The sequence below is a fragment of the Brachyhypopomus gauderio genome, chromosome 3, assembly GCF_052324685.1.
Source record: "Brachyhypopomus gauderio isolate BG-103 chromosome 3, BGAUD_0.2, whole genome shotgun sequence".
Lineage (NCBI taxonomy): Eukaryota > Metazoa > Chordata > Actinopteri > Gymnotiformes > Hypopomidae > Brachyhypopomus > Brachyhypopomus gauderio.
This window is the reverse complement of record NC_135213.1, coordinates 22,057,832-22,078,907: the sequence shown is the minus strand read 5'-3', so window position 1 is coordinate 22,078,907 and position 21,076 is coordinate 22,057,832. Positions and strand designations below refer to the sequence as shown.

The 21,076-nt window shown below is 42.3% G+C and overlaps 3 protein-coding genes across 5 annotated transcripts; 2 read left to right on the top strand and 1 right to left on the bottom strand.

Annotated features, from left to right (window-relative positions):
- Positions 1–380: 380 nt before the first annotated feature.
- On the bottom strand, positions 381–13,014 carry zc3h7bb (zinc finger CCCH-type containing 7Bb). 2 transcript variants are annotated; one of them, XM_077000359.1, is made up of 22 exons: positions 12,856–13,014; positions 11,442–11,502; positions 11,317–11,353; positions 11,025–11,222; positions 10,733–10,891; positions 10,180–10,260; positions 10,009–10,068; positions 9,864–9,906; positions 9,490–9,731; positions 7,990–8,281; positions 7,759–7,817; positions 7,554–7,653; positions 7,298–7,459; positions 6,951–7,156; positions 6,728–6,828; positions 6,412–6,593; positions 5,671–5,747; positions 5,286–5,533; positions 4,800–4,905; positions 4,510–4,618; positions 4,164–4,297; positions 381–3,825 (listed from the first exon to the last, which is right to left on the bottom strand). In XM_077000359.1, exons 2-22 carry the CDS (start codon positions 11,498–11,500, stop codon positions 3,790–3,792), a joined length of 2,691 nt encoding a protein of 896 aa, XP_076856474.1. In that variant the 5' UTR covers positions 11,501–11,502; positions 12,856–13,014; the 3' UTR covers positions 381–3,789. The 2 variants fall into 2 exon arrangements, with proteins under 2 accessions (XP_076856474.1, XP_076856475.1); XM_077000360.1 differs by having other exon boundaries at positions 7,759–7,814.
- A 28-nt stretch (positions 13,015–13,042) lies between these two features.
- Positions 13,043–15,892, top strand: cby1 (chibby 1, beta catenin antagonist). Of its 2 annotated transcripts, XM_077000362.1 has the most exons (6): positions 13,043–13,195; positions 13,592–13,700; positions 14,253–14,366; positions 14,531–14,636; positions 14,774–14,886; positions 15,347–15,892. In XM_077000362.1, the coding sequence occupies exons 3-6, from the start codon at positions 14,289–14,291 to the stop codon at positions 15,425–15,427; spliced, it is 378 nt and encodes a 125-aa protein (XP_076856477.1). In that variant the 5' UTR covers positions 13,043–13,195; positions 13,592–13,700; positions 14,253–14,288; the 3' UTR covers positions 15,428–15,892. The 2 variants fall into 2 exon arrangements, with proteins under 2 accessions (XP_076856477.1, XP_076856478.1); XM_077000363.1 differs by lacking the exons at positions 13,043–13,195; positions 13,592–13,700 and adding an exon at positions 13,721–13,859.
- Positions 15,893–16,903: 1,011 nt separating this feature from the next.
- pdap1a (pdgfa associated protein 1a) lies at positions 16,904–19,937 on the top strand. Its single transcript, XM_077000358.1, has 6 exons — positions 16,904–17,107; positions 17,639–17,721; positions 17,859–17,930; positions 18,044–18,168; positions 18,298–18,449; positions 18,770–19,937. The coding sequence occupies exons 1-6, from the start codon at positions 17,095–17,097 to the stop codon at positions 18,802–18,804; spliced, it is 480 nt and encodes a 159-aa protein (XP_076856473.1). The 5' UTR covers positions 16,904–17,094; the 3' UTR covers positions 18,805–19,937.
- The last annotated feature ends 1,139 nt before the right edge of the window (positions 19,938–21,076 follow it).

Genomic DNA, 21,076 nt, shown 5'->3' with positions numbered 1-21,076 from the left:
CACGATCCGTATTATATTTTATGATCAGAACCAGAACCTTTATACTGATGGCTAGTCGTCTCTACCTGTACACAAACTGCTACGAATAAATACTGCTAAATAAATGGGTCACATTGAACAGTGGATCAATAATGAAATAGTATTGTGGTTCACTGCAACACATTTAATCTGAACGGCTCAGCATGTATAGAAGAATGTTTAGATTCACATTTCTTAAGAACACTAGAGCTCAGTGTCTGTGTTGAGGACAAGTCTCCATGGTCACTCTGATTCCTTCCAAGACTCCACACATTTTAAAAATGAAATCCACCGGATGTACATAAACTTAAAAACTACAATTCTAAAGTGTTACATTTAACTAGAAAAAACACAAGAAAACGTTTTTCTAAAACTGTTGGGTTTATTGTTAAACACTCATGAGATTTGGTCCACTGTGAACATTATTCACTTTCAACCAGGGAGCAAAAAGGAGAAACAAAACAAACAAATGTAAAAATACAGTACAAAAAGAGGCATTGTTTTTTTTTTCTTTTCAAAACCCTGATTTTTATCAGTTATATTAAGCAGTTGAAAAATAACCCATCTTGACAGAAAACAGCATTGTGAGCATCATCGATCTGTTATGTTTGTGTTTAGTTGAAAACACAAAGTCCTTGCAGGGTGAATATGGAATTTCATGTCATGATCAACACATCACTTTCTCCCACTGAAGACAGTTTAGATAGTATCAAACACAAAGGTCATATAACCATGTGCAATCTTTCCTTTGTTTAACTTGCTTGGGGAAGGAGTCAAAGTCCAGGAAAGCCTGTAAGGGGGCATGTTCACATTCAAATGAAGTAACCTCAAGTTGAGAAGGCAGGGATGGGTGAACTAGGTTGACTGGATGATGCTCTCTCTCTCTCTCTGTCTCTCGCCCCTCAAACAGCAGATGGGCAGAGATTCAAACCTTTTGATGACTGTTTGCACCCACAAACATGACCGAGACGTCACTCTAAACTTAGTCAGCATCTTTCTCAGCTTTCTCCGATTGTCTGCCTGTGGTCAAGGGGGGAATTGGTATCAAATCCCAAAACAACAATTCCTCAGAAAGCCACCCTGTTCCACAGGAGCATGCTTGAGACAACCAGATCTGCACGGTCAACTAACATCAGCAAACAGCCAACAGAGAAAATCTCCTAACATCCATCAACCTTGCATCTATTACCTTATTCAAGTTGTCTAAGTGTGTATATAATTATCATATACTGAAGGAGAAAGATTATATATGTTAGGGTATTTATAATTGTATATATGTTTATATTGTATAAGGCGCTATGCAAACAAACAAATATATGTATGCTTAGTATTCCTTCACCATAAATTTGACAATACATGTGCTTGAGGGTGTCTGCAGAGAGACAGGAAGAGCAAGAAACTACTGAAAAGAGGCGGGGAAAAGTATAATTAACTAAGATTTCCAACCAATAGAGATGAAATAAAATTTCCTGGGGAGGGGTCAAAGCAAGTCAGCCAACCTCCATGTAAATTACAATATGACCTCATTTTGGGGTCCTTGTGATATCCATGATTTTGGTACCGTCTGCATTACAGGTGAGAATTACATAGTGATATTTTATTCACGTCTCGCACAAAAAGAACAAAATATACATTAGAACTATACTTGAAGGCAGCAGTACAGCCAGTACCAATCGTTTAAAACAAAACTCTAAACTTTTTCTAATTCACTCTGGACACTACAGTGAAAAAAACGTTTTCCTACTTGTCTTCCAATTTGAGAACAAACTAATAACCACCCAAAACCTCAAGCACATGTATTTACACTAACCCTCTCTAAACTGAAAAGGTCACTCAGCATACATAGACTATTCACTGTTAAGTTTTATATTCATACATGGATACATATTTTTAAAGAGAGAGTTATACATCGCAATTAACATACATATATCAATAGAATATAAGAGGAGAGAAATCGCCATAATAGCAATCATTATCATAATCATAATAATAGTAGTAATAATAATACGATCCCTCAGTGAAGCATACACCTAGGTCATTCCAGAAACCCATCACAACATCCACTCCTGTGGTTCTCCACCTCCTTACACCTGAAGCACCCATGATACATCCAAGCCTGCTTCTCTACAATGTCCTGTCTCATATTTCAACGTCTGGATTAAAAGGTTTTCCCATCATGCACTAGGTGATGATGTGCAGGCAGGTTTTAGTTGTAGACTTGGAATGGCTTCCTATTGGGTTGGAGAAAGGCCCAAATAACTGACGTCTCTGGAATGACCCTCACAGAAGAAAAAAAAAAAAAAGTCACTAGTCATCTAATCAGCAACACAGGTCATATAGCATAGCTCAATAACAAGAGGTTCTATGTAATTAATACAAGGTCTGGTTATATTTAATTAAGCTTAACTGCTAAGTTATCAATAATCATTAGTAGTATACCGATATAGTAAATATGTGTATGTATACATTATGCCCACCGTAGGTGTGGACAAAGCTTACTAAATGTAGCAAGGTATGCCATGAGAATATATTTTTGGAGGGAATATAATTATGACTAGGCATACCACATCATGCTCATTTGCCTATTTTCCCGCAGGTCCATCCAGGTTTCTCACCTGAAATCAGTAGACATTATGGACAACTCTTGTGGATTCAAGAACTCATGTTAGTATATAGCCCTGCGAGTCCTGTGCTTTGATAGTCTCCAGTAGCACAGGGTCCATCAGTTCCAATCACTTACCCTCCTCAAGTTGCTCAATCAAGCAATCACAGTTCTTTTCAGAAACAAGAACCTTTGACCAATATAACTTTCGAACTTCTTAAATCAGACTAGTCTGACCGGAGAAGCAGACCATTACCCTAATCACTGTGCAAAAAAAGAAAAACAACTAAAAAAAAAAAAAAAAAAAAAACCTTTCCAGTGATTTCCTTCCTCATCATAAAACACTGTTCCTGTTACCACTCACTCAGTACAAACGGAAAGAAGAAACATATATAAGTATATGCACGCAAGACAGGCAGGTGGAGTCACTCGTGCTTTAACCCACGTCAGTTCTGGCATGTGGAGTCACACACGCACTAAACCCACGTTAGTCTTGACAAGCGGAGTCACACGCACTAAACCCACGTCATTTCTAAAAGTTTGAGAAGACAGCCGGAGGGGTTGGGCAAGATCTGAATTGATTACATGACTGTGGAGTCGGACACACTCCACATTCCTAACATCTAAATTCATTTTCAATGGCCTTTACTGGCTATACATTCATTTAGTTTTTCTGCCAATATGGCAAGTATACAGAGTGACGCACCACTCATAAAATAAAGCGGCGGGGCAGACATCTTCTTTAAAAAACGTCTCACATTTTCTGTCTGATATGGCTCTAATGAAACATGAGAAGACTCAAAAAAAAAAAAAAAAAAAAAAAAAAAGCCCCAAAATACAATATTTAGTTACTGGGGGAGTTTGGCATGAACTGATTTTAGGAATTAAAAAATGGGCATAAATTACAAAGGCTGTCAAATTACCAGTCTGCATTCAATTGAATGCATTTGGAGACGAAGGAGAAAGCGTGCAGGTCACGTATGTGTTGACCGTCATTGTGTCAGTCGTACAGTCAGGCTGGGTGCAGTGCAGGAGTCCTCGGGGCTTCCTGGAGTCACACGGAGGAGAACGAGGGCGTACAAACTCACTTCTGGAGCATGGCTGGTTCTTGTCGCAGGAAGCCTCATCCAGGCAACCACATGGCCTGCTTCTTAATGCTTTGGTTGGAATCACAGATCCCCACTTCCAGACAACTGCCTCCCGGCCTGTGGATCAAAGTCGTGCAGTTTAATAAGAGCCCTATTGCTGCAAGCTGTTCCATATGGTTAATGTGCCCTGCCCAGATTCTTAAGATGGTGTCATTGCCAAGGATATTTATGTAATGTACAAAACTGAATAAAATTCAGGTGGCAGGAATTTGTGATGCACGCTGACTGTGAAAGTATGAGTTAAGTACTGAGGTCATATGGGCAATAACATTAAATCTCTATTTAGTATAACATTCTCATTCCTGATTTGGTGCCTATAACAACTTTCCATTTGCATATTATAAACATCAAAACTAACTGAATCACACACTTAAAACCATTAGCAAGGCACGAACCATTGACTCAGTGTAGTCAGTTGGCATAGTATTCTGTTTGTCATCAGGGGGTGGAGTCATCAAGGTGCCATCTGAACGACGGTTCTGATTGGTCAGTGACAGCCACAATTCGTACATCTGTTGCATGTCTCTCACTGTAGGATTCAGATGAAAAGTCAGCTTACAATCTTGGAAATAAAACAATAATATCCACACAAAATTCAACCGAAAGGCCACCACCCACCAGTGTGCGACTCCAAAAAATTTTCTTTGCTAAGAATTTCTTTAAATTAAGAGCAACAAAACGGCGACTGCCACAATCTACAATTAAATGTGAAATGATGAGCAATAATGAGAAGCTTCTTACAACTGTTGTTCTTCATGTAGGTCCACACATCTCTCTCTTCCAAACTGTGCGCAAAAGAGCAGTTCCCAATATAGTGGCACTTCTTCTGTTTCATCACATGGACACACATCTACAGATAAAACCCCAACATTGGTAATAATCAACACTGTCAATCAATAACATTTTATTATTATTATTATTATTTTTTAAAGATCTTTCAGGCCAAGAGGCCCTTATAGTCTGCGGGAGGCAGCCTTGGCCCAGTTGGTTGAGGCGTCACACTCTAAAGAGGAACAGGGCTCTGTGCTTACGTCATACTGCTGGGGGTATGTCCGAGAGAAAGGCAAAGGCCGTACTACGACCCACTTTTTCTTCTCAAACGACTTCACCAACAGCACCCGGCGTTCTTTTGTCCAGCTGAAAGGAGAAATTTCCAAAGGAGAGGAAAGAAAAGAGGATGAATGACCCACATGTCCGTAAAATAGTGGGGACAAACTGGAGCGCGTTGATGTAACACACATGCGTGATTTGAGTGACGCAGATTTCACACAGCTCATCCAAACACACAGGTTGCGTAAGATTACTACCGGAAACTACCCGAAATGTAGACCAAAAGTCATCAAAAGCACCCACTGAATTTTACCTCTGTACCTCGCTAACCGATTTCAAACAAACAAATAAAAAGAAATGTTAACCCCAGGTCATTCTTTTGGCTTCTCTGCCAGGTAATTGTTCACATTGAATGTAAGACAGGTGTTACACAACACCCCTGTGAGTTCCAGCTGCTGTGAGCTGACCTGTGTTTGGCTTTGGCAGTGCAATATTTCAGAGCTTTGTCCGGCTCGTTGACCTGGCCCTCCCGCCAGCACTGGCCGCACACGAACTTCATCTTCAGGTTGAGCCCGCGGCTCCGCCCACAGCTGCCTCCTCCTGAGACTCCGCCCCCGATGCTGTCCCCACCCCCTCCGACCACGCCAGCGCTTCCGACGCCAGCGCTGCTGACCGCGTTGCTGCTGGTGGTGGTCTGATGAGGCACATGCATGGGCTTCCAGAGGCGAAACGAACGGAGGAGGAACAAAGGAATAAGAAGATAACAGATAAGACAAACTGTCTGTTCCTCCAGCCAGAGCAGAGCCTGGCGACATGGCTGGGTACACAGCTGAAGAGCTAGTAGCTCCTCACCTTCTGTCTCTGTGCATTCTGCTCCAGTCTCTGCCAGTGTCTCTTAGACTCCTGCACCATCTCCTCATGGGTGATACCTACGGACCAGTGAATCCATCCATAAAAGGTTTTTATTCAGAAATGTATTTAAATATTTCAAAAACAAAGGAAAAAAAAACACCAGGAGACATGCTCAAACGTGTTCTCTTAGCATCCTGGTTAAATATATAAATATGAATTATTTAAATACATTTACATAAGAAGTATCTGTTACTGGGGATGTTTGTGTCTAATGTGTAAGTCCGTGGTAGAACATGTCATGATACCCCCCTCCCCTCTATCTGCCTCCTTTGATGAGCAGAAACTGTGGATAAACACTGGGTCTGTGTTTGATGTACCCAACAACACACTCACAGGCAACTACAGCTCAGTCATTTCAGTGCATAATACAAATGAGTAGTGTCAAGTGAATGTGTTGCACCTGTTCAGGCTTATTTACACATCTCTGTGACAAGGGGACGCATGTTCATGCACTGCTGTGGTCTGTGGTTTTGTCCTGATGCCCTTGACTCTCCACTTAGCATTAAAAGTCGCAGTTCCCAAACCATGTGCGCCTGTGTGTGGGAGGCACACGTGTCTGGGTGGGATGTGCGCGCGCGTTTGGGTGGGAGGCGCGTGCATGGTGTGTGTGGGTGATGTGTGCGTGGAGTGTGTGTGGAGTGCGTGTGGAGTGCGTGTGTGTGAGGTGTGTGTGAGGTGTACCCGTGTCCTGCTGCAGCACCCAGCACTTCAGCTCAATGACGGAGTGAGCGAAGGAGCAGCTGTCCTCCCTCTGGCAGCCGTAGCGCACCTCATGGCGGCACACGTCAAACTGGCACAGAGGGTGCAGGGGCCGAATCTTACTGTAGCGCACGTTAGCCGAGCGGACCACGTGCACCAGGCACCTGCCAGAAGGCACACGCGCGACGGTCAAACACGACCACTTAAAGACTATGGAACAGCCAAACGACGTAAGAGATCTAATTCAATAACACAGACCAAAGTAAAGAAGGGCAGATCAGTTGTGCAGGTGACTCACTTATTATCATCAAAAGGATGTCTGGCAGTAAGGTTGGAGCAGACTCCCAGATTCTCTTTGCTGCGTTTGCTTATAATCCGAGGCTTGCTGTCAAAACATTCCTACGGCACACGGAGAACAAAAGACGTCAGCTTGACACGTCAGCTGTAGGTAAGAGTGCGGTGTGCGCATGGGCGGAGCTGTGGTGCGCGGTGTGCGCATGGGCGGAGCTGTGGTGTCCTACCTCACAGAGGAACATGAACATGCCCATGTGTATCTGCAGCAGGCGGGTGACGCTGAGGGCCCTCCTCTCGTTTGTGCCCAGCGGGTCGAAGAGGAGCTCTCGGCTCAAAGCTCCCTTCCTCTCCTGGGTCCACACGTCGATCTCCTCCTGGCAGTAGGCGAAGGTGCAGTTCTCCCCGTACTGGCACTCCTGACGCTCCTGCACCTCTGTGTGGGGAGGAGCGGACAGGTCAGCGCCTCCCCCCTTCCGCTGCACTTACACCATCACGGAGGTGTTACACCTTAGCTCACGTGGCGTAGCTCACGCGGCGTAGCTCACGCGACGTAGCTCACGCGGCGAGTGAATACCTTTGCAAAGCACGAACGCTCCGAGGAAGTTATTGCGGGCAGGACGCGGCCGGATCCTCTTCCACGTGTTGTCGTCGGACGTTTTGAGGCGACAGAGGAGCACGTCTCTCTTGCAGCGATGAGCTGCTTCGGGCTGGTACTTGTAATCCATGACGCGAGGACCTGTGCCAGGAAGCACGCTTGCATTACACGCTGGTGCTCAGCCGTACGGGAACATATTTCATGGTGATGCTGTTACAGGTACTCGCCACATTACCTATGCGGCTGTAGCAGGCGTTGCAGGCCTGCCGAAACTCGTGGGTGGCGGCCAGTGGGTTCCGGGACAACAGGGAAAGGTTGGTGGCCGCCAAGCCGTTCTGCAGGGAGTGAAGTCAGGAGGGGCTTAAACAGCGCAGGATCGCTTGGCAAAACGGTACCGCCAACATAAACATGCACCACATGACTCATAACACCACAATTACCGTGTGAATGGCACTGTGATTTCGCAACCCAGGGATGAAGCTGGTAGAGGCTCTTCCTGCTGAAGATGTCAGGGACAGACAGACACCATTTCACACAGATGCGGAACACATGTCCTTTTGCTCTTTTGTTAAAGTATGTTTGTGTGTATTTAACAGTAGCGGCTCTGTGGTCATCTCTGCATCCTACACAAGTGGTCTTTCAGGAGAGCCCCGGCCGTCGTGCCGATTTACCTGGCAGCGTGTACTCGGACAGAGAGTCCAGACCCTCGGCCCCCAGCGAGCCCGCACGGGCCCTGCCTCCTCCGTCTCCCACCCCAGAGCCGAAAGGGATCAAGGGCTCCAGGCTACCGGGGGAGCTCTCGCTCTGGCCCAGCGCCGAGAAGGGATGGAGCGGGGTGAGGGGGCTGACGGCGGAGCTGAAGTAAGTGGGGGTGGATGGGGGCGGCAGAGCGGACGGGTATGGGGTGCGCAGCCCCACTGCAGTGTTGGGGAGGTTAGTAGGGATGGCTCCCTGAACAGGGTTCTGATGGCAAGGAAGGACAAAATGTGAGAGATGATGACATCAAATCAACAATCTTGGTAGTGCTGAGGTGGATCAGAAATCTGACATCACCGGGACACCACCCTGGAACTTTAGCGCAAGAAGTTAACACTTGTTTTCTATAATTAAAGGTGACCCGTTTTATTTCAGAGGATCAAAAGGTTACAGGTAACTATATTTGTACATAGCCTATATTTGTACGTAGCTTTTGGGATCATTGCCAATACATGTAAAAGTTTTTGGCCACATAAAAATTTACAGTATGTGTCAAGACATTTGAGGAATAGGGAACTGCCCCGGGCTGCTCTAGTGCTGATCTACTTCACTCACCACTCTGCCCCGGGCTGCTCTAGTGCTGATCTACTTCACTCACCACTCTGCCCCGGGCTGCTCTAGTGCTGATCTACTTCACTCACCACTCTGCCCCGGGCTGCTCTAGTGCTGATCTACTTCACTCACCACTCTGCCCCGGGCTGCTCTAGTGCTGATCTACTTCACTCACCACTCTGCCCCGGGCTGCTCTAGTGCTGATCTACTTCACTCACCACTCTGCCCCGGGCTGCTCTAGTGCTGATCTACTTCACTCACCACTCTGCCCCGGGCTGCTCTAGTGCTGATCTACTTCACTCACCACTCTGCCCCGGGCTGCTCTAGTGCTGATCTACTTCACTCACCACTCTGCCCCGGGCTGCTCTAGTGCTGATCTACTTCACTCACCACTCTGCCCCGGGCTGCTCTAGTGCTGATCTACTTCACTCACCACTCTGCCCCGGGCTGCTCTAGTGCTGATCTACTTCACTCACCACTCTGCCCCGGGCTGCTCTAGTGCTGATCTACTTCACTCACCACTCTGCCCCGGGCTGCTCTAGTGCTGATCTACTTCACTCACCACTCTGCCCCGGGCTGCTCTAGTGCTGATCTACTTCACTCACCACTCTGCCCCGGGCTGCTCTAGTGCTGATCTACTTCACTCACCACTCTGCCCCGGGCTGCTCTAGTGCTGATCTACTTCACTCACCACTCTGCCCCGAGCTGCTCTAGTGCTGATCTACTTCACTCACCACTCTGCCCCGGGCTGCTCTAGTGCTGATCTACTTCACTCACCACTCTGCCCCGGGGTGCTCTAGTGCTGATCTACTTCACTCACCACTCTGCCCCGAGCTGCTCTAGTGCTGATCTACTTCACTCACCACGCTGTCCTCGGATCCTTTAGGAATGTTCTCCAGCATGCTGTCCAGGTCCTTGTTCATCACACATTCCCCCATGTGCTCGGACACGGGCACAGAATACTGCACCCGTCCCGCTGGCCCCTGGCTGGGGCTCTCTGGGCTCTCTTGGGGCACTATGGGACTCAGCGATGGCAGAGGAGGGTCGTCGCTGACGGGGATTGGGGTTGCCAAAGGTGCAGGGATGCACTGGGCATTGGACAAGTCTGTACATCGAGGGTAAGAGAAAAACACTGAAGGAAGGTGGCAATAAACACCAACACTCAAATGTGACAAAAAAAGCACTAGGAGATAAATGCTAAAGCAACATCAGTATGAATTTTAGTAGATAAATGTACCTGAGCCGATGTCTGTTAAAGACTCGAGACCATTTGGGGACGTCTTAAAAAAAAATTAAAGGAGAGAAAGAGAAGAGGACAGTTTGGACTACTTTTACCCAGAAAACACAACTCGCTACTCATGCACTCAGAAGGCAATATTTACCTCCCCCGCCGATGGAGCAGTTTCTCCATTACTGTCTGGCCTAGATGTCGTAGATTCAACCTTGAGGCACAAAAAGAATAAAAACCAAATGAATACAGGCTACAACGCTCAGAACATGTCTGCGTCTTTTCTATGAAGATCATAATTACAGAAGCAGCACGGACTACATACCTGAGGGCTGACGTATGCTTTGCGGATTTTCAAGCCAAGTTTGGTAGCAAGGTCCTTAGCCAGCTCTGTAACTTGTCTGTCCTGTATTGGAAAGATAAGCAACTTTTCATAAAACAGTTTTTAATTTGAAATAGATTATTTAATACACCAGTATGATTGGGAGTAAGAGTGGGCCACATGACAGAAATATGATATCAGGACACTTATGACAAATATCGTGGCATGTTTTGAGTGGAGCAATGAATATGCACACATACACACTATCTACTGCAGAGAAAGAGAGAGAGTGATAGTTAAAATGATAGAAGTACACAAAGTTTCCTGAGCAACAAGATTTTTCGGATAGATGTTCATCAGCTGTGCAAGCAAAGCGCTTCTGAATTAGTAGTGACTGACATCACCAATCACTAACATGACTACTGATGCAAAATGCTGACACAGGCCAGTCACTTCCCTTCGCAACGAAAGGCACCAATAACTAACTTGGACCAACGCCCTGGTCCATAAATCCGTGCCCAAACCTTGGCGCTGTCTCTCCAGCCAGAGTACTTACGTGAGGGGCCGTGAGCAGGCAGCCAGTTCCACACTCGTAGGCCTCTCGCAGACGGCCCAGCTCTCGAAGGCACAGAGCTTTCCTGTAGAGCGCCCTGCGGCTGCCTTCAGACACGCACAGCGCGCTGTCGCAGTCCTGCACGCCCCGCTCGTACTCCCCCTGGACAAAGTGATGAGAGTTAGCACAGAGGACAGGAACTTTCCATCACTTTCACCACCCCTCACTAATGCACGGCCGCCACACAACATGGTAGGCAGTGCAAAAGACTCAGACTCTGATTGAGTGTACTTACAAGGTGGTAGTGTGCGGCTGCCCTGTTGACGTAGAGACTCTCCAGCAGTTCTGGAGGGATGACCAGCGCTTCAGATTGAGCGTAGCGGGCTACGTTCACTCCTTCACTGTAGTGCATGGCCGCTTGCCTCCAGTCTCCATCGCGAAACACAGTGTTACCTTCATCCAACAAATTGCACACTAACTGGGTCAAAAAAGCCTGCAAAATAGATTAAAGGAATCCCAAATCAATAAACAAAACATGTTACTAACATGCTGCAAACAACCAATGAAAGCTCTTATGAGACACTGACCTCATAACCCTCAGGGTCAGGGAAAGGCAATGATGACCTGCAGGAACAAAGAAAGCACTTAAAGAACTATCGACAAAGCCACTTAAAACCTACTTTCATATGTACATTGGGTAAAAAAATCTTACTGAATGAATCCAAGGGCTTTCTCGATCTCCTCCTTTCGCTTCAGTCTCTCAGGATCCATAGCTACAAAGTGACAAAAGATCAGTGGCAAATAATCTTCAATCCTCAATGACCAAATGTGTCAAAAATACACAAACTGGTATTTTATAATATGTACCATCTTATTACAAAATGAAACCGATTTGTTTTCATGGAAGCATGTTATTAGTCTAAAAATATTCTTAGCTAGAAAACATCAGCAAAAAGATGAAACATCATAGTCAATTACATATTTCCAACTCTTTATATTAAAATATCTCAAATAAAATGCAAGTACGAAAGCGAATAAAAATTTAACTGGATCAGGTATTTCATTTCTAAGGCCCAAACTTTCTTTACTGCACATCCAGGCGCTTGCTTGGGGAAACAGCCGGCACCAGCAGCTAGCTAATAAGCTAACAAGGTTAGCTACCCTTGTTAGTTCAGGTAAAAATTCAAAAACTAGTAATTTATCTAGCAAGCAATTAACCATGCAAGGAATTACGCCCGCCGACTCTTTATTTTTCGTTTTAGTTTATTTTAAACTACAAAAAAGTACAGGCCAGCGAAACTGTCAGCAGACATCTGGAAAAACATTAATTCGCGTAAGGTTGAACTCGATGTGTTAACTCGCTAGCTAGCAGTTAAAAAGTAGCAAAACTGAAACGAGCTAGCGGGCTAACCATATAGTTAGCTTGCTGGCTAACATAACGGGTTTGTTTACAGGCGATGTTGAAAATTTGGCATTGACTGTTTCCAAGCAAAGTTTAGCATTTAAAATTAGACGGACTAAAGCTTAAAGTCGTAGGTAGAGAAAACGTAGAGGAAACGCATTGCAGTATCAAAGTATCTTATGGGGTTTCTAGAGAACATGACATGAAACACTCCCTATATTGCGTTAGCTAATAGTAAATAGATGCTAGCTAACTAACGCTTGTAACCGCTAGCTAGGATAGCTTGCTACACAGCTAGGTTAGGTAGTTGGCTAACCTAGCTTCCTCAGGAGTCCATTAAAAGCACACGAAAGGCTGTGTTAGTTAACTGTGATATTAATTACGATATTAATATAATTTGAGTATATTGATTAAGAATGCGGCTAATCACTGTGCTGTAGTAATGTGTGGGCTAACTCGCTAAACAGCTAACTATTAGCTAGCTACTGTTTGCTAGTTCAGTGTCTGGTAGACCTCGTCGTTAGCAAATCAATTGCGAATTTAGGGCCACCGTGTATAGCTTGTTACCGGGTTTCCAATAATACATTTAACGTTTAACTAGCTGGGCAAACAGCTCATTTAAGTCAATAAAGTTTGGTATTTTATATTGAAAGCTAGCTAGCTAACGTTAACTTGCTGTGTTGTTTAAAATAGTGGATTGTTTTGTGCACGTTCGCTCACCCACCTAGGGCAAATCTTTATCGCTTCCACAGTCTGTTTTAGACACCAGTAAATTCCATGCAAAGGGAAATCGCGCGGTTTGTTTTTAGTCTTCTAAAATCATGCTCTCAAAGTAACCCTTGCCCAAATTAAGGTTGTTGAAGCTGAACCAAACATGTGATACTTCCCAGACGATTTCTATAAGTTGCGCTCAAGTTTAATCGGGCCAGTGCACGTTCGCTGCCAGGTCCTAAAGGTAGACGCATTACATTTATTAAATTTAAATCAAAGCTACATTTGACCCAGTAGAGGGCATTATGAAACTATTGCAAACAACAACAACAACAAAAATACGCTGGAATAGGGTAAGTGAAATTTGTACAATGTAAACCATTTTATCCTACGAGAAACTCTTGACAGTCTTGACAGGTTTGACAGGCTTGTTCAGAAGGTGCATAATGTAAAATGTCATGAAACTAACCAATTTTTTAGTAAAATTCCTCTTTATTAAATTTTTATAAGTTTAGTGATTTTTCTTGGTATATCAACGCTAGTGATACTTACCGATTACATGAATAGCTAGATACCCTCAGTTAACTTTAATAATTTAAATGAATTGCATGAACATTAGGTTGTTTAAATGTAAATGTACACTTAAATGTAAAAACAGATACTATTTTTATCATATCATTAAAAACAGTATCGTTTTTAAACTTTATTTAGAGAGTATACTCAGTTGAGCGTGTATCTATTTCGTCTAGAATCGAACCTTAAGGAGGACTTTTAACTGCAGTGGCATGTCCGCTGTTGCTAAGCACCTTCGGAAGGACCCCGATGTTTACAAAGTAGAACATCCATAGACTCGTTACGGTAAGCTATCTTATCTGTCACATAACGCAATCAATATGAATCATTTTTCATATAGGCACAGTACCAGTACCACTTGGTCTCGATTCATTCATTTGCCTTACCCAACTAGCTTTAAGTTTAACGTGAATTACCGTTAGCTAGTTGACGAACTCTAGTCAGGTAACATTATCTGGCTAAGAAGGCTCAGTTACATTGGAAGTAATGTTTGTCTTTACAATCTAAAAGCTCGACTTGCGGGTTTACACAATTAGTTTTTGCTAGCCTATTTGCTTGCAGTGCAGCTAACGGTCAATTATGACGAGCATAACACAAATAAGCTTTAACTTAAACTGTTTTGCTACTTCTGTAGCTTTATTTTGCCGATACAACTTTTATTATGTTAATTAACGTTGGTTTACAATAATTTTAAACAATGTATAGATTAACTAAGTAGGCTATAGCTAATGTATGAGTACTATGCAGTATGCAATGACTAGCTGAATGTCTTTGTATAGTGCGTGGCATAGTGTATGTAACCACAGCTTGGATAATATTAGCCATTATTCTCTCTAGTCTTTACTTGCAGAACGTTTCCATAGGTGAGAGAGAATGCCCCTTTTTGGCAATACTTTCAGCCCCAAGAAGACGCCACCTCGGAAATCAGCATCTCTCTCTAATCTCCATACAGTAAATATTAACTATCACTGCATCTATATTAATGTCACAATCACAACGATTTGAATCATAATTCTGATAATGAATGATAATGAAAGTCTAGTGTATTAGATGATGGATATTAATAGAAATATGTGTTACAGAAGTAATAAAATCTGCCATTTGTGTTCTAACAGTTGGATCGGTCCACCAGGGAGGTAGAGTTAGGTCTGGAGTATGGGGCCCCTGTGATGAATATTGGTGGTCAGAGTTTGAAATTTGAAGATGGGCAATGGATTACAGGTAATGGGCTGTCAGAGGGATAATCCAAATTCCATGTTCCATTTGATCACTGTGCAGTGTTTTTCATGGTGGCATGTTTTGTTCCCAAGTTGCCTTTTTTGTGGTATAGTCCAATCATGTGACTTCATCACTTACAGAATCAGGAGGTACTGTGTCAAACAAAGAGGTACAGAAATTGAAGAAGAGGAATCTACAGTTGGAAGAAGAAAATAATCTTTTAAAGCTTAAGATTGACATTCTCTTAGATATGGTGAGCTATCAAGGATTAACCTGACTTGCTGTTCAGTTAAAAGCCATTCGTTATTTAAGTAATTTTGCTCATATTATTCTTCAGAGAACTTGTGTTAAGACCCCCTAAAATAGCTTTTTGGAAGAGGTTAAGAGCTTTTCATTGTTTAATGTTAAAACATATCTAAAATTACATTTGTTAAATTGCAGATCTGATCTCCTGTGAGTTTTACCATGCTCACGTTCAAATCACAATAAATATGTATCCAACAACCCAAGCTAAGATGTCTTGACCCAAGTTTTATGTAACTGAACTTGGGTATTAATAAAATCCTTGAATCCAAAGTATTAAATATTGTCCATGTTCTGTTTGAGAAGTGTTATTGCTCTCATGCTTTTAAGATGATTATGTATTTGTGTCAAATTATCTGTGAACATAAACTTTTAGAATCCTTTGTTTAATCTCCTTTGATCTCTCTTAGCTGTCGGAAACCACAGCTGAGTCGCATGTAATTCAAAAGGAATTAGAAGACATGAAGAATCATTACAAACGAAAGAAGTGATGGAAAGAATAGAAAAGTGGGATTTTGAGTCTGAACATTGGATTTTGTGTTGTTGAAGTTATTTGTTGTACTAAACATCAGGGATTTCTTAGAAATTGTAATATAAAAATGGGTTTTATAAGACTTTGTTGTACAGCTGAATGCTTATCTATGTTTGTGCATTGAAACTGAAATAACCAATAACAATTTTTTATTGTTATTCCATATTTGCTTTTCTTTTCCAGCTATTTCATGTAAGCCTTGAATGTCATGTGATATGTAGAATTGTTAATGTAGTTAGTTCTTTGGCTTTTGTGTGACTTTTTGCACATTATTGTTGTCTTTATTTTATTATGGATGTCACTGATTTTACATCTGAATCAATGCTGTCTTGTTTGTCACATTTACATCCAAGTACAAGTTCCTATACTCCAGTTTCAGTGCATTTAAAATAAAATCACAGAGTTGTGTTCAATGGCTTTCTTATGGCATGGTGCTCTGTAATTTGAAATGCTCATGGGCATTGTAGGAACAGTTTTCTAGTGCCCTTGGTCTAGTGCTCTTTTTTGAGTTAGTAGCAGATCTCATTGGACCTCCTTCTGCTGGCGAGTTATAGCAGACGTCAGTAAATGTAATCAGCATGGAAATAAAATAATCATATTTGCTGAATTAGAGCCCACCCACCATTTTCTTTTTCAAATTTGGGAGTGAGAAACATCCCCCACATCCACTGTGCTTCGTACACCATTAAATTAAACTATGCCACGAAACACACAGAGTTTAACAATGTTTATTTTAATATGCACATGTTATAATTGTAGTAGTTGTTTACCATTTATGTTTTTGCCAATGTTCTTGTCAGTTGTTTCTGTTTTTATTACATTGTCTGTAGCAAGCAATTTGACTCACTCAGCACGCCATGATCTGTATGCATAACATTGACCTCTATTAATTATCATATAAAAATCAATTAATCAATTGTTAAACACAGTCAGGAAATTGTAGGGCCATACATAAAACCGGAATTTGATATCTTATTGTGATTGCAGTACCCTGTTATGAGTTTAATTTCAAGTAATTTTGCGTATATTGCAAACTTGTCTATGAAATGTAAGGTACACCCGAGCCATCTAGACCTCTGACCGCAGATTTGACGTTTTTATATATTTATTTACCAAATATACAAGACATCAAATATGTGCTCTATTTAGAAAACAATGAAAAATAGGCGAAAATAAACCATAATTATGGTACATAATTAAGCACGTACGTTATCCCTTCTTTTTGTTGTTACATATTTTCCCTTCATTTAAAACACCGTAAGGCCACTGCTGCAACCAAGCAATTCGAAACATTTGATGATCTTGAATTACAGGGACAAGGCATGGATGTGAAGTTAACGTTGAGCCAACGTCAGTTCAACGCTGGTTTTTATTGGTCTAAGTCGGAGCTTATTAGTTATACTGATTGCGATTGGCTGAAGTTTACTCGACCCGATTCATGGAACGTCACATTTCAGGAAGCGGCAACATTGTTCTTCGAGTAGACCTAGCTATTGAGGCCCTAGCCAACGAGTAGCGATTGCTTTTTTATTAAGACTTCGTGAAAACCACATATATACTTTCTAGACGACTCGTGATTTTATTTTAGTCCGCTGTTTCTCCCAAGTGTTTCAGACTATAATAACAATGCCCAGAGGAGGTAAGGAGAAAACATGTGGTTCTATGTTAGCCTGATAGCTGGTATTCCCTGCCGTCACACAGGTGTAGCAAACGTGTAGCTGGCTGGCTACCTAGCTAGCCAAGCTAGCTGTTTGTTCAACCTAGCAAAGGAATTATAAAGCTTGCTCTAACTTTTTTTTCGTCGAAAAGCATATTTAGAAACCAACTAAAAACCAACAATACGCTTAGGTACAACGAGCAGCCAGCAAGTTAGTAATCCAGTTGGCTAACTGATCAGAAACATTAGCTTGGTTACTTGGTAGCCAGTGACTTCCATGCGACCGCCGGTCAGCCACGTCCGTTATTTTTTCTAGAGCAGCACACTAGCACTATTTTCCTAATTATTGGCTTTTAAAATCTTACATACCTTGCCTGAAAATTCACGCAGTCTACATTATGGAGCTATTTGCGTGCCTCTTTTCTCTTTATTGACTTTTATACAAGTATTTATTTAATTTTCAAATCTAATCTCCTATTCACCGTTTTGGTGATGTCTTTTATGAACTCTTAGGTAAAAAGGGCCACAAAGGCCGTGGGAAACAGTTCAGCAATCCCGAGGAAATCGACCGACAGATGCGAGCACAGAAAGAACTGGTCAGTATCAGCGTGTTAATCATTTTTGACTATTCAACTACCTCATAGTTTAGTTATGTTTAACGTGTCCTTTATTCAAATACTTTCTCAGTTTGACGTTTCGAATCACGTTCGAGTGTAACAGGTTTGTTTTGTAGGAAGAAAACGGGGAGGCTGAACGTGAAAGTTTGTCAGAATCGGAAGAGGAAAGTAGCAGTGACGATGAAAAAGTATGAAGATTTGTTGTCTTTTGAGTAGAATACCTGCAAGCATGGTTTCTTGCACAGTTATACGTTTTGATAAGTACATTTCTTAGTAGTTTTAATATTGTCTATCCTATCAGAGTCAAAGGAGGAATGGTGTGGAAGGATTGATTGAAATTGAGAATCCCAACCGCATTTCCCAGAAGAGCAAAAAGGCTGCTGAAGTAGATGTTGAAGCACCAAGGGAACTCTCACGCAGAGAGAGGTATGTGGAAACAGCTGTGGAGCAAAACGTACTTCTACAGTGTACACTGGAGTTTGAACAGGGTTCATGTTCACTGAATTACGGATTATTTTAATCCTGTCTTAAAGTAAATGTGGGTTTTTGTGTCAGGGAGGAGATTGAGAAACAGAAGGCTAAGGAACGCTACATGAAGATGCATCTAGAGGGCAAAACGGAACAGGCCAGGGCTGACCTTGCCAGACTGGCTATCATTAAGAAACAGCGAGAAGATGCAGCAAAGAAGAGAGATGAAATGAGAAAAGGTGACTTAACTGCAGCTTTCTGGTCTGAATTATATTGGCCTGTACCACATGAATCCACTCAATGGATCTAGTAAACATTTGTGTTGGTGTTAGGAAAGTTGATCTTTCCTAAACACGTATCCTAAAAGTACATTTAGCTGATGATTTGGTTTTTGTCTGTGCTATTAATTTTAACATTTTCTATTAACATAGAAATATTTTTGTTATTCTGAATGTTTTGAATAGAACTCGTACTCTGGTTTATAAAGGTGCTATTTAATTAATCCTGATATTAGGATGTCTTTCAAATGTATGTTTTTGTTTTTGTGAATCTATTCTAGAAAAAGAAGCCCAGGAGGCCAAGTCCAAACGTTAAGCCTCCTTCCCATCCCTTAGGACCAGGGTTTGCTGGGGGGAGGGGGGAGAGGGACCAAATTAAATGGGGAAACAGCTCAGGGGTGTCCAGATACGCTGTCCATCCGCTCTTTCACCTCAGAGGGACAGGACAGGGATTTGGCCATTTTAAGAGTCAGACAGAAGTGGGGGTGAAAGATGGCATCCTGCCGCTGTGCTGCTGGGAGGCTGGGAGTGCAACACCATGGCATGCTCGTGTCTTTTTCCCCATCACCTCCACTGTGCTCTGATCCTAAAGCTGCTTTGCTCTTAAATTTGCTTACATTTTGATATGTTTTAATATACATTTCTTTGGGATACTGTCCAAGGGTTGGGCAGGATTGTATTCTTACCTCTCCAGGTCTGGAGTAGGGTAGAGTAGTGAAAGGGGAAACACTAGCAAGCCTGTAGCACCTGTACAACACCATCTGCTCCTGTTCTGGCCTGTGCCCACTGTGTTTGTTGCAGAATTTATTTTTTTTATTCTCAGATGAATAAGCTACATTTAATGAGACCTTTCAGTTCATCTGCCATCTTTTTTTTAATATAACCATTCATATGTCCAAATGTATCAAATTCCATTAATGCTAATTCATAGGAGGTTATCATTCTATGTGATTCTCCTTTAAAACAAGTAAATGACTTAACTTTGAAGGTTTCAAGGGGAGCTAAGCAGTATTTATAAGGGACTGTCTCATTATGATGACATTACACACATTTGAAAATCCAATACCGAACAGAAGAGTTTATGTAACAATTATCTTGTGCTTGCTTTTTTTTCTGCAAATTGTCCTTTATCTGTTCACATTAAACATCGACATGCCTCTTGTATAATTATTGTATGCTTCAGCCTGTTGGTGGGACCTGAATTGCCTTGAACATTAAGGAAAGCAATATTACATGGATGCAGGTGATTGCAAGATTCAGTTCTGCTCTTAAACTTAAATATTTGCAAAAGTATTTGAATATTTGTAAAGTGTTCTCCAGGATTGAAATAAGTACTTACAATATGAGGCATTGATAGGAAAAGTAATATTTGTTTTTTTTTTTTTTTGTTTTTTTTTTGTCAGCTGTTAACTCACATGATGTATAGAAATAAATTCATTAGTACCTTGATTTATCTGTTGGATTTACTCTTGAGTGTTCTGTACTGCATGGAGAATGTTCCAGATGCCATAACCTTTCAGAGTGGCCCAAGTGCACAAGATCGTGTGGTCTTGAAACTCAACCAACCCCTAGTATTTTTATCTAATTTATCAAACATTTTATGACACCCTCAACTTGTTAACATGACTGCTACTACTGATGGTGTTGAAGTTTTTAGGAAAAACAACCTATAATTCCTTAATGAGTACATTATACACTCACTGGCCACATTATTAGGTACACCTTGCTAGTACCGGATTGAACCCCCTTTTGCTTTCGGAATTGCCTTAATCCTTTGCATAGATTTGACAAGGTACTGGAATTATTGCTGACATAGCATCATGCAGTTGCTGCAGATTTGTTGGCTGCTCATCCATGATACGAATCTCCTATTCCACCACATAAGATTCTCAAAGGTTCTCAAAGGTATTGGATTGAGATCTGGTGACTGGAGGCCATTCGACTACAGCGAACTCATTGTCGTGTTCAAGAAAGTAATGAGATGATTCACGCTTTATGACATGGCGCGATATCCTGCTGAAAGTAGCCATCGGAAGATGGGTATACTGTGGTCATAAAGGGATGGACATGGTCAGCAACAATACTCAAATAGGCTATAGCTATGACACGATGCTCAGTTGGTACTAATGGGCCCAAAGTGTGCCAGGAAAATATGCCCTACATATACAAGGCAGGATGGATCCATGCTTTCATGTTACTGTTGCCGTTCTATCAGCTCGATCCAGTCTGGCCATTCTCCTCTGACATCAACAAGGCATTTGTGCCCACAGAACTGCTGCTCACTGAATATTTTCTCTTTCGGACCATTCTCTGTAAACCCTAGAGATAGTTGTGTGTGAAAATCCCAGTATATCAGCAGTTTCTGAAATACCAGCCCGTCTGACACCAACAACCATGCCTCATTCAAAGTCACTTAAATCACTTTTCTCCCCCATTGTGATGCTCGGTTTGAACTGCAGCATATCGTCTTGGCCATGTCCACATGCCTAAATACATTAAGTTTCTGCCATGAGATTGGCTGATTTAACATTTGCGTTAATGAGCAATTGGACAGTTGTACCTAATAAAGTGGCCGGTGAGTGTATATT

Coding starts and splice junctions, on each gene's coding strand:
- pdap1a (XM_077000358.1), top strand. Junction 18,169..18,297: donor GAACTCTCACGCAGAGAGAG/GTATGTGGAAAC, acceptor TTTTTGTGTCAG/GGAGGAGATTGAGAAACAGA. Junction 18,450..18,769: donor GAGAGATGAAATGAGAAAAG/GTGACTTAACTG, acceptor AATCTATTCTAG/AAAAAGAAGCCCAGGAGGCC.
- cby1 (XM_077000362.1), top strand. CDS start 14,289: ATGCCCCTTTTTGGCAATACTTTCAGCCCCAAGAAGACGCCACCTCGG. Junction 14,637..14,773: donor AGATGGGCAATGGATTACAG/GTAATGGGCTGT, acceptor CATCACTTACAG/AATCAGGAGGTACTGTGTCA. Junction 14,887..15,346: donor TTGACATTCTCTTAGATATG/GTGAGCTATCAA, acceptor GATCTCTCTTAG/CTGTCGGAAACCACAGCTGA.
- zc3h7bb (XM_077000359.1), bottom strand. CDS start 11,500: ATGGATCCTGAGAGACTGAAGCGAAAGGAGGAGATCGAGAAAGCCCTT. Junction 10,261..10,732: donor GCCTGCTCACGGCCCCTCAC/GTAAGTACTCTG, acceptor TTTCCAATACAG/GACAGACAAGTTACAGAGCT. Junction 7,460..7,553: donor CGCCTGCTACAGCCGCATAG/GTAATGTGGCGA, acceptor TTCCTGGCACAG/GTCCTCGCGTCATGGATTAC.